General features: G+C 43.8%; 1 protein-coding gene across 3 annotated transcripts in view; it reads left to right on the top strand.

Moving 5' to 3' along the window:
- The window catches only part of DCDC2 (doublecortin domain containing 2), a 140,897-nt gene that overhangs the window by 33,157 nt on the left and 93,723 nt on the right, over positions 1-14,017 (top strand). For all 3 annotated transcript variants that reach the window (XM_038391289.2, XM_043508309.1, XM_038391290.2), the window contains 3 exons: positions 5,174-5,250; positions 5,363-5,494; positions 11,802-11,948. In XM_038391289.2, coding sequence (XP_038247217.2) covers positions 5,174-5,250; positions 5,363-5,494; positions 11,802-11,948 — 356 coding nt within the window. The remainder of the gene's footprint in view (positions 1-5,173; positions 5,251-5,362; positions 5,495-11,801; positions 11,949-14,017) is intronic.

Consider the following 14,017-nt stretch of genomic DNA (forward strand, 5'->3'; position numbering starts at 1 on the left):
GACCATTACTGGAATACTGTGTCCAGTTCTGGTGTCCACACTTTGGAAAACCTGCCTTACGGGGAGAGACAAAAGTAGCTAATTCTAGTTTATCCAAGAGAAGGTTAAGAGGTAACTTGATCACGTTCTATAAATACCTATGTGGGGAGAACATTTCTGATAGAGAAGGATCTTTAATTTAGCAGACAAATACATAACAGGAGCCAATGACTGGAAGGTGAAGCTAGAGAAATTCAGAGTAGAAACAAGATGCACAGTTTAAAGTCAGCACATTTAACTAGCCATTGGAACAATTTACTTAACTATGTGTTACCTAACAATTTACCATCTCTTGAAGTCTTTAAATCAATACTGGATGTTTTTCTAAAAGATATGCTGTAGATAAACCAGAAAATTAGGGGGGGAGGCTGTTCTACATTTAATTTTGACAAATAGGGAGGAAGTGGTTGAGAATTTGAAAATGGAAGGCAACATGGGTGAAAGTGATCATGAAATGGTAGAGTTCATGATTCTAAGGAATGGTAGGAGGGAGAACAGCACAATAAAGACAATGGATTTCAAGAAGGCAGACTTTAGCAAACTCAGGGAGTTGGTAGGTAAAATTGCATGAGAAGCAAGTCTAAGGGGAAAAACAACTGAAGACAGTTGGCAGTTTTTCAAAGAGACATTATTAAGGGCACAAGAACAAACTATCCCACTGCATAGGAAAGATAGGCAATATGGCAAGAGATCACCTTGGTTTAACCAGGAGATCTTCAATGATCTAAAACTCAAAAAAGAGTCCTATAAAAAGTGGAAACTCAGTCAAATTACAAAGGATGAATATAAACAAATAACACAAGTATGTAGGGACAAAATTAAAAAGGCCAAGGCACAAAATGAGATCAAATTAACTAGGGACATAAAGGGTAAGACGAAAACATTCTAGAAATACATTAGAAGCAAGAGGAAGACCAAGGACAGAGTAGGCCCAGTACTCAATGAGGGGGAAAGACAATAACAGAAAATGTGGAAATGCCAGAGGTGCTTCATGACTTCTTTGCTTCGGTTTTCACCAAGAAGGTTGGTGGCGATTGGATGTCTAACATAGTGAATGCCAGTGAAAATGAGGTAGGATCAGAGTCTAAAATAGGGAAAGAGCAAGTCAAAAATTACTTAAACAAGTTAGATGTCTTCAAGTCACCAGGGCCTGATGAAATGCATCGTAGAATACTTAAGGAGCTGACTGAGGAGATATCTGAGCCATTAGCAATTATCTTTGAAAAATCATGGAAGACAGGAGACATTCCAGAAGACTGGAAGAGGGCAAATACAGTGCCCATCCATAAAAAGGGAAAGAAGGACAACCCGGGTAATTACAGACTAGTTCGCTTAACTTCTGTACCCGGAAAGATAATGGAGCAAATAATTAAGCAATCAATTTGCAAACACCTAGAAGATAATGAGGTGATAAGTAACAGTCAGCATGGATTTGTTAAGAACAAATTGTGGCAGACCAATCTGATAGCTTTCTTAGATAGGGTAACAAGCCTTGTTGATGGGGGGAAGTGGTAGATGTGGTATATCTTGACGTTAGTAAGGCTTTTTATATTGTGTCGCATGACCTTCTAATAAACAAACTAGGGAAATGCAACCTAGATAGAGCTACTATAAGGTGGGTGCATAACTGGTTGGGAAATCATTCCCAGAGAGTAGTTATCAGTGGTTCATAGTCATACTGGAAGGGCATAACGAGTGGGGTCCCGCAGGGATTGGTTCTGGGTCTGGTACTGTTCAATATCTTCATCAATGATTTAGATAATGGCATGGAGAGTACACCTATAAAGTCTGCGGACGATACCAAGTTGGGAGGAGTTGCGAGAGCTTTGGAGGATAGGATTAAAATTCACAATGGTCTGGACAAACTGGAGAAATGGTCTGAAGTAAATAGGATGAAATTCAATAAGGATAAGTGCAAAGTACTCCACTCAGGAAGGAACAATCAGTTGTACACATACAAAATGAGAAATGTGCCTAGGAAGGAGTACTGCGGAAAGGGATCTGGGGGTCATAGTGGATCCCAAGCTAAATCTGAGTCAACAGTGTAATGCTGTTGCAAAAAAAGCAAACATCATTCTGGGATGTATTAGCAGGAGTATTGTAAGCAAGACACAAGAAGTAATTCTTCCGCTCTAGTCCACGCTGATTAGGCCTCAACTGGAGTATTGTGTCCAGTTCTGGGTGCCACATTTCAGGAAATTGGAGAAAGTCCAGAGAAAAGCAACAAAAATGATTAAAAGTCTAGAAAACATGACCTATGAGGGAAGATTGAAAAAATTGGGTTTGTTTAGTCTGGAGAAGAAAAGACTGAGAGGGGACATGATAACAGTTTTCAAGTACATAAACGGTTGTTACCAGGAGGAGGGAGAAAAATTGTTCTTCTTAACCTCTGAGGATAGGACAAGAAGCAATGGGCTTAAATTGCAGCAAGGGCGGTTTAGGTTGGATATTAGGAAAAAATTTGTAACTGTCAGAGTGGTTAAGCACTGGAATAAATTGCCTAGGGAGGTTGTGGAATCTCCATCATTGTGGATTTTTAAGAGGAAGTTGGACAAATACCAGTCAGGGATAGTCTAGATAATACTTAGTCCTGGGATAATACTTAAGTGCAGGGGACTGGACTGGATGACCTCTCGAGGTCCCTTCCAGTTCTGTGATTCTAAATATTGGCTTGATGCAGAGATAACTGGATGAGGTTATCTGGCCTGTGTTATGCAGGACATCAGACTAGATCAAGGGTCTCAAACACGTGATCCGCAAGGTTATTTTCTGCAGCCCGCCAGCTCCCCACACTCCCCCCAGTGCTTACCTAGAACGGCTCTGGCCTGGCGCGCACCGGGGGCAGGGCAGGCTCCCTGCCTGCCTGCCTTGCTCCTGCGCTGCTCCGGGAAGCAGCCGAAACCTGGGGGGGGAGGGCACAGGGATCTGTGTGTTGCCCTTGCTTCTAGGCACTGCCCCCCACAGCTCCCATTGGCCGGGAATGGAGAACCGTGGCCAGTGGGAGCTTCGGTGGAGGTACCTGGAGGAGTGGCCAGAGCAATACACACAGCCGTCTGTCCCACCTCCCCCAGGTTCCGGCCACTGCCCGGAGCAGTGCCTGGGAAGGGCAGGCGGGCAGGCAGGGAGTCTGCCCTACCCCCAGTGCACACCGCGCTGAAGCCTGCCCTCTGAACCCCTCCTGCACCCCAACCCCCTGCCCTGAGCCTCCTGCCACACCCCACAGCCCTCCTGCACCCTAACCCCCGCCCTGAGCCCCCGCTGCACCCCGCACCCTTCCTGCACCCCAGTCCCCTGCCCTGAGCCCCCTGCCACACCCTGCACCCTGACCCCCTGCTGCACCCCTCACCCGTCCTGCACACCACACCCCAACTCCCTGCCCTGAGCCCCCTGCCGCACCATGCACATCTCCTGCACCTCAACTCTCTGCCCTGAGCCCCTGCCACATCCCGCACCTTTCCTGCACCCCCTGGGGGCAGGGAGGGGGTAGAGTTGGGGTGGGGATTTCAGGGAAGGGGTTGGAATGGGGGCAAGGAAGGGATGGAAAGATGTGGGGCAGGGGTGGGGCCTCATGGAAGGGGTATTGTGGGGGCGGGGCCGGGGGCAGCGGGGGGAGGGGATGTCAGTGATGCGGCCCTCGGGCCAATATACTAATCCTCATGTGGCCCTTGTGATCATTTGAGTTTGAGACCGTTGGGCTAGATGGTCATAATAACCTCTCCTGACCCTAAAATTTGTGACTATCTGGCAGGTCCCTTAACCTCTTTGTCAGTTTTCCAATCTCTACAAGGCAGATGATAATACTTATAGGGCATTTTCAGGTTGAATTAATTTTTGTTTGTAAAGCCATTTGAAGATGTAAATGGTAGTTTTCCCCAAGTTGAAATGAGGCTTATTAATTAAATGGATGCAACTTTTATGTGTGGACGAGGACTGATAAAGCTTATAAGGGACTAAAGCATGGACTATTTTTCATCCTACGATTGGGCATGTAACCTGTGCTAACTATATAAGTATTGCAAAGCATGTTTCTATTTGTGAGTATGGTATGTTGAATCCTTCAAACCTGTAACTCTTTCTTGGGGTATTGTGAGATTGTAAATACATTTCCTTTATTTTTGGATGTTTGTTTGGGCTTTTCTCAGCCCACCTGGCTCAATGATTTGTGAATTATAGTAAATTTAAAGTCTTCCCTTTAGTTGATTTTTGGGGGGGAAGAAGATGTGTTTACCTTTTATGTGTTTATTTTTTTTACTTGAAAATTTGAAAGAAAGTGATGAATGCCATATGGAAACCTAGCACTAGATAACTTTCTATTCAATATTAATGTCGTGACTACTGAGCACTCTGAACAAAGTGTTTATTAAAAAGGGGGGCAGCATGGTCTAGTGATTAATGCTGATATCTGGAGATCAGGCAGCCTGTGTTCTATTTTGAATGCCACAAGCTTCTACTTGAGTAGGTCATTTAACCTCTGTGTGCCTTTTCCCATCTGTAAAACGAGGCTCGTACTTACCAAGAGCTTTGTAAAGAGCTTTGATAATAAAAAGAGCTGGATGAAAAGGGCTGTATAAGAGCAAAATATTTATTAAACTCTGAGGCCTAGAGATACTTAACTATTATACTGAATTGAAGATACAGATTTGACTTTCCGAACCAGTAGGCATGAACTATGAGAACGAAGACAGAAACACTGTCAGAAGTCAGGGATGAAGTTTGGGAGGCTGACCCTTGTTTGACTCAGCAGCACTTACTGACAAGTCAGTTATGGCATCTGCAGAGCTATGAACTTCAGTACAGATTTTGTGGCAGTGTATGCTTATGGCGACATAGACCTGCATATTGGGAGGGATAGGAGGAAATCTTTTTAAGGGTGGGGGGTGGGCATAAGGTTTTCATGAAGGCAAAAGGTCAAGTTTTATAACCTAATATAGTTCTCTCAAGAAGGGCCCGAGTCATTATAGTATGCTGTTGTACCACAGAGGGTACTTAGTGCCAGATGGCAGTAGTGTGAAGTTAGTTAAACCTACTGCTGGAAAAAGAGGATTTAGATAAAAATAAAATGAAATAATTTTTTTTTGAAATCCTGTCTTAAGATAAAGTCAGAATAAATGACAATATACTTTTGTCCTTCCAGGTGAAGCCAGTTACTCACAGTAGAATCAATGTGTCAGCACGGTTTCGAAAACCACTTCAAGAGCCATGCACTATTTTGTAAGTAGGATTTTCAGTTAGGGGAGGTAATCCACCATTGTCTTTTTCTTGTTTCTATTGAGTTTTATTTAAAGACAGCTACACATTATTTAACTTTCCTTTATTCTTCCAGTCTGATTGCTAATGGAGACCTTATAAATCCAGCAGTGCGCCTCTTCATTCCTAGAAAAACACTAAATCAATGGGATCATGTTCTTGAAATGGTGACAGAAAAAGTAACCCTCAGAAGTGGAGCTGTGCACAGGTATGGGGAAGTTGTATATTTATAATATATACTTTACATATTGACATATCTTTAAATCTCTATAAATAGAGCTGGTTGGAAACTGAATTTCTGTTCCACAGGAAATTCTGACATTTTGAAAAAAATTGTTCCTAATCAGAATGAAAATCTGAAGTTTTGAATTTCCACTTAAATGAAAGTTCCAAAAAAAGATGATTCAGTACAGTTGAAGTGGTTTGTTTTAGCTTCATAGTTTCGACATATAGAATTTAAAATATAATATATAAGGACAATATATTATTAACATTAATATTTAATGTAACAAAATCAAAACAAAATAAAAAAAACAAAGTCAAAATATAATATTTTAACATTGTTGAAATGAAACGTTTTGACTTTTGTCATAAAATGTTTTATCAAAATTGATATGTTCCCACAAAATATTTCAATTAAAAAACCCAGCATTTTTCAATGGGAAACTGGCCCACCTAATTTCTTTCAACCAGCTCTATCCACAACCCACCATTTTCTGATGACTTGGGCCCTACAGTATGCTCAGAAAGTCATCCAGCTCAATCTCTGTCAGACCAAGGTGGGAAGCAGGTTCCAAAGTTATACAAGCATCTCAGCTCATCTCTGTTGACACAATATCGATTAGGAGAGAGATGATCGCTCAGGTAGGTAGTTCCCATATCATTTAGGGCTTTAAAGCTTAAAATCATCACCTTTAATTGCACTTGGAAATGATTTGGGAGCCAGTTCAAGTCCTTGAGCACAGATTAAATGTGTTCTCAGTGGGAAACGCTGTGAAGTAAGCAGGCTGCCATCTGAGAGAAAAGGTCACAGCCCTGTACCAGTGAAGCACTCTTTGCAACTGTTGCTTACTAAACCATTCTGGAGCAGGTGGAAGTCAGTAAGACTGCCAGGTTGTAAAGCTGTATCACAAAAAGAGAAACTCCCCCCAAAATAATAGGAGTTGAAAAAGTCTCCCCCGCTGTGTAACCTCAGTCTTGTGTGGGCTGACTCTCCGCCAGCTAGCTTCCATCCAGTTCCATCATTCCCAGCCCCATGTTTCTGTCAACATCACTAGATTCACAAAGCAGTGTTTTTTGGGACATCGAAGATGTTATATACAGTAAAATAGATGTATACATACATGACACCTCTCTCGGTCAGATCCTCAGCAGGTGTAAATTGTAGCTCCAGTGAAGTGATGTCACTTTTTACCAGCTGAAGATCTGGCCCTCTGTTTCCACCTCCAGGTTGTTTTGAAATGAATAAACCATTAGAACTTTGCTCTCATAGTTTGATGTCACTACTTGATGAAACAAATAACCAAATTATGTGCAGTAAGGTATAAATTATTCTATAGGTAACTATGGTTGCAGTTCAGTGTTTTGTGTTATTTTCAATAATAGATGATAAAAATGCACATGACATCGCAGGCGTCGACTTTCCTAAGTGCTGGAGGTGCTCGACCCCTGGCTCTGCCCCAGGCCCCCCCCACTCCGTCCCTTCCCTGAAGGCCCCACCACCACCCTGCCTCTTCCCGCCCTCACTCCACTTCCGCCCCACCTCTTCCCACCCAGTTCCGCCCCTTCCCCTGAGCGCACTGTGTCCTCGCTCCTCTCCCCTCCCACCTCAAAGCCTCCGGGGCGCTGTGAAACAGCTGATCGTGGGAGGCAGGGGGAAGGATGGGGAGGTGCTGATTCGCTGGGCCCGCTGGCGGGCAGGAGGCACTGGAAGAGGGTGTGGGAGAGCTGATAGGGAAGCTGCCGGTGGGTGCTCAGCGCCCAGCATTTTTTCCCTGTGGGTGCCCCAGCCCTGGAGCACCCACGGAGTTGGCGCCTATGCATTTCAACCATTCAGTGTTTTCCTCTTCTGGTTTCCTATTAACCTAGTTTTCATATTCTGTTCCTTAAAATGCTAGGAGTACATATTAAATAAGTTAGTAAAGTGATCATTGTTCCTTAATAAGTTACAAATTAATTGCTGTGGTTTATAGTCACTGAGTTGTCATCCTGTGAGACCATTGATGCCAGAAAGATATAACTTCTTATTAAACAAGAGAAAACAAAATTATGAGAATGACACTACATGTGTGGTGTTTTTCTTTTCCGCATCATTAACAACATAGCTGCCAAGTTCTGTGCAGTTTCATGCATGGCATTTATCAAGTCACTGATTCTTCCTGCCACACTCCCCAGGAGCGGGGGCAGGCGCAGGAAGGAGGGGAATCACAAACAAATATGTGTAGAGCAGTGGAAGAAGGGGAGTCTATGAGAGAGGTAGCTGGGAACCTATCTGCAGTACCTGACGTAAACGACTCATGCCTCCTAATGCTGGCAGGAGGGGCACAATCTAAGGCAGAGGACATGTGACCGCCCCATGTGTCTCCTTTGCCCAGCAACCTCTCCTGCACTGACCCCAACCTGGGGCCACCATGCTCAGGGCCATCCTTACCCATATGCAAAGTACGCAGCATGCTGATCCAGCCCCTGCCCCACCTCTTCCCCAGGCCCCCGCCCCTGCTCTGCCCCAGCCCCGCCTCTTCCCACCTCTGCTCCACCCCAGCCCTGCCCCTTCCCCACTTCTTCCCGTCCCTGAGGACTGAAGCAGGGCTGGGCCTGCACTCACTGGCTGTGGGAAGTGTAGTGACCCGGCCCCAGCTGCGCCGCCTGCCCCCCCAAGCCAGCCCCCCCCACGGAGGCCTGGAGCCAGTCCCCTCACCAACTCCCCCCGCGGGGGGTGCTGTGTAGGGCCCCAGAATAGCTAGGGACGGCCCTGACCACGCTCTCCCAGCCCAACCAGAGTTACCTCCGGGAGGGGGACGACTCTGTCCTTCTCCTGCTGCGCCTGCCCCCTGGCACATTCCACCCCTGTCCCCAGCAGCCGGGCCCGAGGTGGGGGTGGCCCACTGCTGCCGTCTCCCCACCCAGGCTCTTGCAGGCTGCCGCCGTGCTGCACAGAGCAGTGACCCGGAGTGGTGGGTGTGGGAAGTGGCTGGTCCTGCCTTCTCTGCTCCCCACCTGGGCCCGGCTGCCAGGGACAGGGGCCAAGTGTGCTGGGGGACTGGTGCAGTGGGAGAAGGACAGAGCCCCTCTCTCTCCACCCAGCAGACCAAGCAAAAATCTGGAAGGGGACCATTTGACCCTCTATGCCCCCCCACCATGAATCGCCTGTGCCTGAGGGGCCTCTGGTGGGGAGGTACAGGGTGCCTGGAGGTGAGGGGGAAAGTGTGCTATGGGGGGGAGGGGTGTATGCCAGGACACGTGAGTTGGTTGGGGGAGTTGGTGATGATGTGAGGCATATGTAGGCAAGGTGAGGGGAAGAGGAAGATGGTAATTGGGAGCCTGAAGCAGCTGGATGGGTGGGCAAGTTTGTGGAAGGCAAGGACCCTAGGCACCAGTGCTTCACTTTATGTCCCTGCCACCACCTCTGGCTCAGATGCAGGAAGGGAAGCAGAGAGTGAGGCCCTCACAGCATCCCCCAGAAGGAATCACTGCAAAAGTATCTCTGATGCCTAACAGGGATACATGAGAAACCAGCTGGGCTGTGAGCAGTTATGACTGGGTGGATGGGGAAAAAGCTGTAGGCATGAATGTCACACAACGTATGTGATACTTGGCAGGTCTAATAATTTTTTTTAATCATGTTCCTTTGTTAAATGCATTGTTGCTATTGTTTTCACTTTAAACAGCTGATTATGTTTAATTCAATTATTAGGCTTTGTTATTTTTAGTGAGAAACTTAACTAGAGGCTGCCAGATATTTGTTGTTAAGGTTTTCAGGTGGTTCATTAGGCTGACAACATTGAAAAAGAACAACAAAAATGGCATTTAAAGCACAAAAGTATACATTAGACAAAGTTAAAGATCTATTTAATACACCCATACTCACACCCACTGACATTTATATGGGAGAATTCTGTTTCCTAAATTACATTAATTTTCCTGTGTTCCAGGGTTCTCCAAACAGTGCATGGTCTAACAAACACAATGAGGTGAATTCAGAAATGAGTTTCCTTATTGATTTTAAGTTTCCTTGTCTTTGTGAGCTTGTTTGCTCATTAATGTGGTTTCATCGTTACTGGTGGCTTTTATGTGGCAATGAAGCATAAGTGTTTTTTCAAGTGCTGCCATTACCATGAAATGTTTGTGTTTAAAAATAATCACTAAGTATACTTTGTAGTAATGGAAGTGCATTTGGGAAGACATACAAGATATGCAAGGAAACAGCAAAGTCATTCTTATTTTTTAAAAGCTGAGATTGGTATTCATATAAAATAGAACAAAAAAGTTGCCTATGTTAGTATACAATTTGTTATACCTAGAAAACTGAGGAACTTCCACATATGGGGGATTAATAATGCATTATGGGTTACAGAAATATGTCAGAGTGTTTTTGCAAATTGCGCCTTTTTTTTTTTAATTTCATGCAAGATTAAACCAAGTGTGTGTCTGGCCTCTAAGGGCAATGGATTCATCTGACTAATACTGACTGTTGGAAGTTAGTGTACAAAAAATTATGGGGAAAAGTAGCTTTTTCTCTTTTATAAAATACAGAACTTTCTGACTTTGCTCCGCTCTGTCATCTTGCACATATATCATTTGGGAAAAAGCTTGTTGAGGTGGACTTGTTGAGAAACTAATATTTGCTTGTGTCAGTATATTGTGCATCCAGTTGTTGCACATGCTCTTTGTGGATAACATGCACATGCCCTCTAGAAGGCTTCTTAAATACAGATGTTTGAATGTAAATTTAATTATTTAAACATGCTCCTGTTGTTGAGTTGTGGAATGTGCTACACAGGGTAGAACCTGGTCAGTGTAGAGTGATTCCCCCCACCCCCTTGTGATCTTTCTTGTATAAAATCAGAGACTTGGAAATAAGGTGATTCTGACAGAAGAGAAATAGAAACCCGCAAGCAACAAGTTTCTTCCTTCACCTTCAGTAAATGCATGTGTAGACACAATAATCTGTTACTTTGTATACCGAGATTATTATGGTAAAGATTCCTCTGGTACAACAGACATAAGATCTTGGTATTTTAATTGTTTTTACATACAGTTCCTTGGCTATAATGCAGTAGATCTCAAACATTAGCAACTCAAGGACCTCCATTTTGATTTAAAATTTTTTGAGGACCCTCAAGCCACCCCTTGCCCTGCTCCCTTCCCTGAGGCCATGCCCCTTCCCCACCACTTTTCCGAGGCCCCGGCCCTGCTCACTCCATCCCCCCTCCCTCTGTCGCTCGTTCTCCCCCACCCTCACTCACTTTCATCAGGCTTTCACTAGGGGGTTGGAGTGCAGGGTGTGGACTCTGGGAGGGACTCTGGGAACTCAGGTGGCTCCAGAAAGCGACTGACACATCTCTCTGGTAGTGGTTCCTAGGTGGGGGGGCCAGTGGTCTCTGCACACTGCCTCTGCCCACAGGCACCACCCCTACAGCTCCCATTGGCTGCAGTTCCCAGCCAATGGGAGCTGCAGAGTCAGCGCCCGGGTAGCGGGCAGTGCATGGAGACCCCCTGCCAGGAGAGAGGGTGAGGAGTTGATCAACAGGGCCCATGGACCTTCTGGGGCATGCTTGGGGACCTCCAGGGGTCTGCAGACCCCAGTTTGAGAAACACTACTATAATGTAAAAGTGACCTGATAATATATTAACAATACCCACCAGAACAAAAAAAAGCCCAACCCAGCATAGATACGCGGTGTGAATAAAAGTACTACACATAATTATGTTCACACTTGAAATGAATAGACAATGGGTTCTGAATCTTGGGGTGATGACCTACCTGCCTTTTCCATATAGCTGAACAGGAAGTGGATCCTGATATGGAAAAGAGGGTCCTGGAATGAAAAAGGTTGAGAGCCAGTGTAATAGATCACATGTAGCTCTAGAGAGCAGAGCATAGTGAGAATAATGTTTCTGTAAATTCAGAAATCCAGTAGTTCTTATACTTATTCCAGTTACTGGATAGAGGAAACCCTCTATCTGCTCCCAATAGTTCTTGTTTCATTAGCTGTCACAGTTCACCCATTACAAATCAATCCCAAATTTGATTTCTCTGCTCACCTGCTTGGATCCCAAGTACCATGAGGCTTGATCCAAGTTGAGATGTGAGTGGTTACTTGGATATTTCTTTCCTTGTATTTGATTATTTGGGAGGATAGCGGTATTTGTATGACAACTGTTATAGCTCTGCATTTGAAGTCCAGTAAATTAAGGATGAAAAGAATCAGTCATGATTTTTAAATGGATAGGTTACTCTAGCTTTTCAAAGCACTTAGGAAATCTAATTGAAACTGCAATTAATGTTTTGCCAGGCTTTATACTTTAGATGGAAAACTTGTTCAGAGTGGGTCAGATCTGGAGAATGGGCAGTTCTATGTCGCAGTGGGCAGAGACAGGTTTAAGAAGTTGCCTTATGGTGATCTACTGTTTAGCAAGTCTACAATAAGAAGACCTCAGGGGTAAGCTTTCTTTATTAATGTGTGTGTATGTGTGTGTGTTTTCATACTACTTGTGTCATTGTGTTTACAAAACAAATTCAATAAAACACAAATCATTATTTGAGACACACAAAATGTAACACAGAAGCAGACCTTTATTTATATTTTTTGAAAAACCTGTGTTGAAGTCCATAAGAAAGAAAAGGGGACAAACAATATTAGCAGAGAGAGGAAGGAAACTGGAGGATGTGTTTCTCTTATAAAAGTACCATTAAAGTGAGAGATTATGTACCATTTACACACAGATTCTCTGGCTCAGCCCTCCCCATCCAGATTTTTCCTCTACTGGTGTTAATCCACATAGCTCTGTGGTCTTCAATGAAACTATGCTGATTTACAATGGCTGAGGGCCACTATATTTTTTATGGTGTGCGGAGCATGCATTCTTTTAAAAGGTGCTGTAAGCCAGTTCTAGGACTCAGGTGTGGAGCATGACCTTCCTTAAAGGTATTCTTTCCCCCTCACTCCACTCTGTTTTTTCCCCAACTACACACTCTTCCAGCCCTTCACCTGACTACCTGTGCAAGGAGAAAAGGGAGCTGAGCTGGAGATAACCATTTGTTCACCAGTGACCAGACAGTGCCCCTTCACACGAGTATTCTTTTAGGGCCTGATCCTACGAACACTGTGGGGTTTGATGCAAAAATATGATTAGTAGTCCCATTGAATTCCATGGGACTATATATGGTAATAAGCACTACACTGGTAATGTTTGCAAGATTGAGCTGATAATGGGTATCTGATGGATCACTGTAGTTTAAAAATTGGACCGATCTTTTAAATTCTTTAGAAAAATTGGTACCCAATTCTCTCTCTTTCTCTGGTGTAGACCAGGAATAATTCCACTGAGATCACTGGACATGTGCCAGTGAGAAACTGGTGTGATATAAGAATTTGTTTCATATTTTACAAATTAACTCCAGGACAATACATGCTGACTTTAGTGAAAGTAACCCAAAATATTCTAGGAAAAACATTTTTGAGGCACTAATGGAAAGGTAGCGCAAAGCATAACCTAAGGCTATGTCTATGCTACGAGCTAGGTGCGTGATTGCCCCTGTTTGTGTACATATACTTGCGCTAGTTCTCATCGAGCTAGCACGAGCATAAATAGCAGCGTAGCTGTGGTAGCATAGGTAGCGATAGTGGAAGCATGGCTGGGCAGTGCCAAGTACATACCCACCAATGAGACCTAGCGGGAGTATGTGTACACGAGCAGGGGAATCGCACCACATCTCATTGTGTAGATGTAGCCTAAGGGAAATTGAGCTAGCTCGTCAGCTAGTGTAAATCGGCATTGCTCCATTGAAGTTAATGGAGATACTCTGAATTATAGGTGCGGCGGGGATCTTGCACAGATTAACAGAATACCTCCTCACATTTTTCAGTATATATAGTATACCAGTGTTTCTCAACCTTTCCAGACTACTGTACCCCTTTCAGGGGTCTGATTTGTCTTGTGTACCCTCAAGTTTCACCTCACTTAAAAACTACTTGCTTACAAAATCAGACTTAAAAATACAAAGGTGTCGCAGCACACTGTTACTGAAAAATTGCTTACTTTCTCATTTTACCATATAATTATAAAATAAATCAATTGGAATATAAATATTGTACTTACATTTCAGTGTATAGTATATAGAGCTGTATAAACAAGTCATTGTCTGTATGAAATTTTAGTCTGTACTGACTTTGCTAGTGCTTTTTATGTAGCCTGTTGTAAAACTAGGCAAATATCTAGATGAGTTGATGTACCCCCTGGAAGACCTCTGTATACCCAAGGGGTACACGTACCCCTGGTTGAGAACCACTGAAGTATACATTATGGGAATTACAATACATTTCTTTGCATAAATTAAAGATTAGGCATTTAACTGCAACCTAGTAAATAGGAAATTGACATTGGTATCAGTGGGATTTCTTAGTAAAATAGTAGATTGAATAAAATAATTAACTATGTTGCCATAGTTAGGTAAACAAACCATTGTTTATTATAATAAAGGCACATATAGTGTTTACATTATAGACTG

Source organism: Dermochelys coriacea, chromosome 2, assembly GCF_009764565.3.
Source record: "Dermochelys coriacea isolate rDerCor1 chromosome 2, rDerCor1.pri.v4, whole genome shotgun sequence".
Lineage (NCBI taxonomy): Eukaryota > Metazoa > Chordata > Testudines > Dermochelyidae > Dermochelys > Dermochelys coriacea.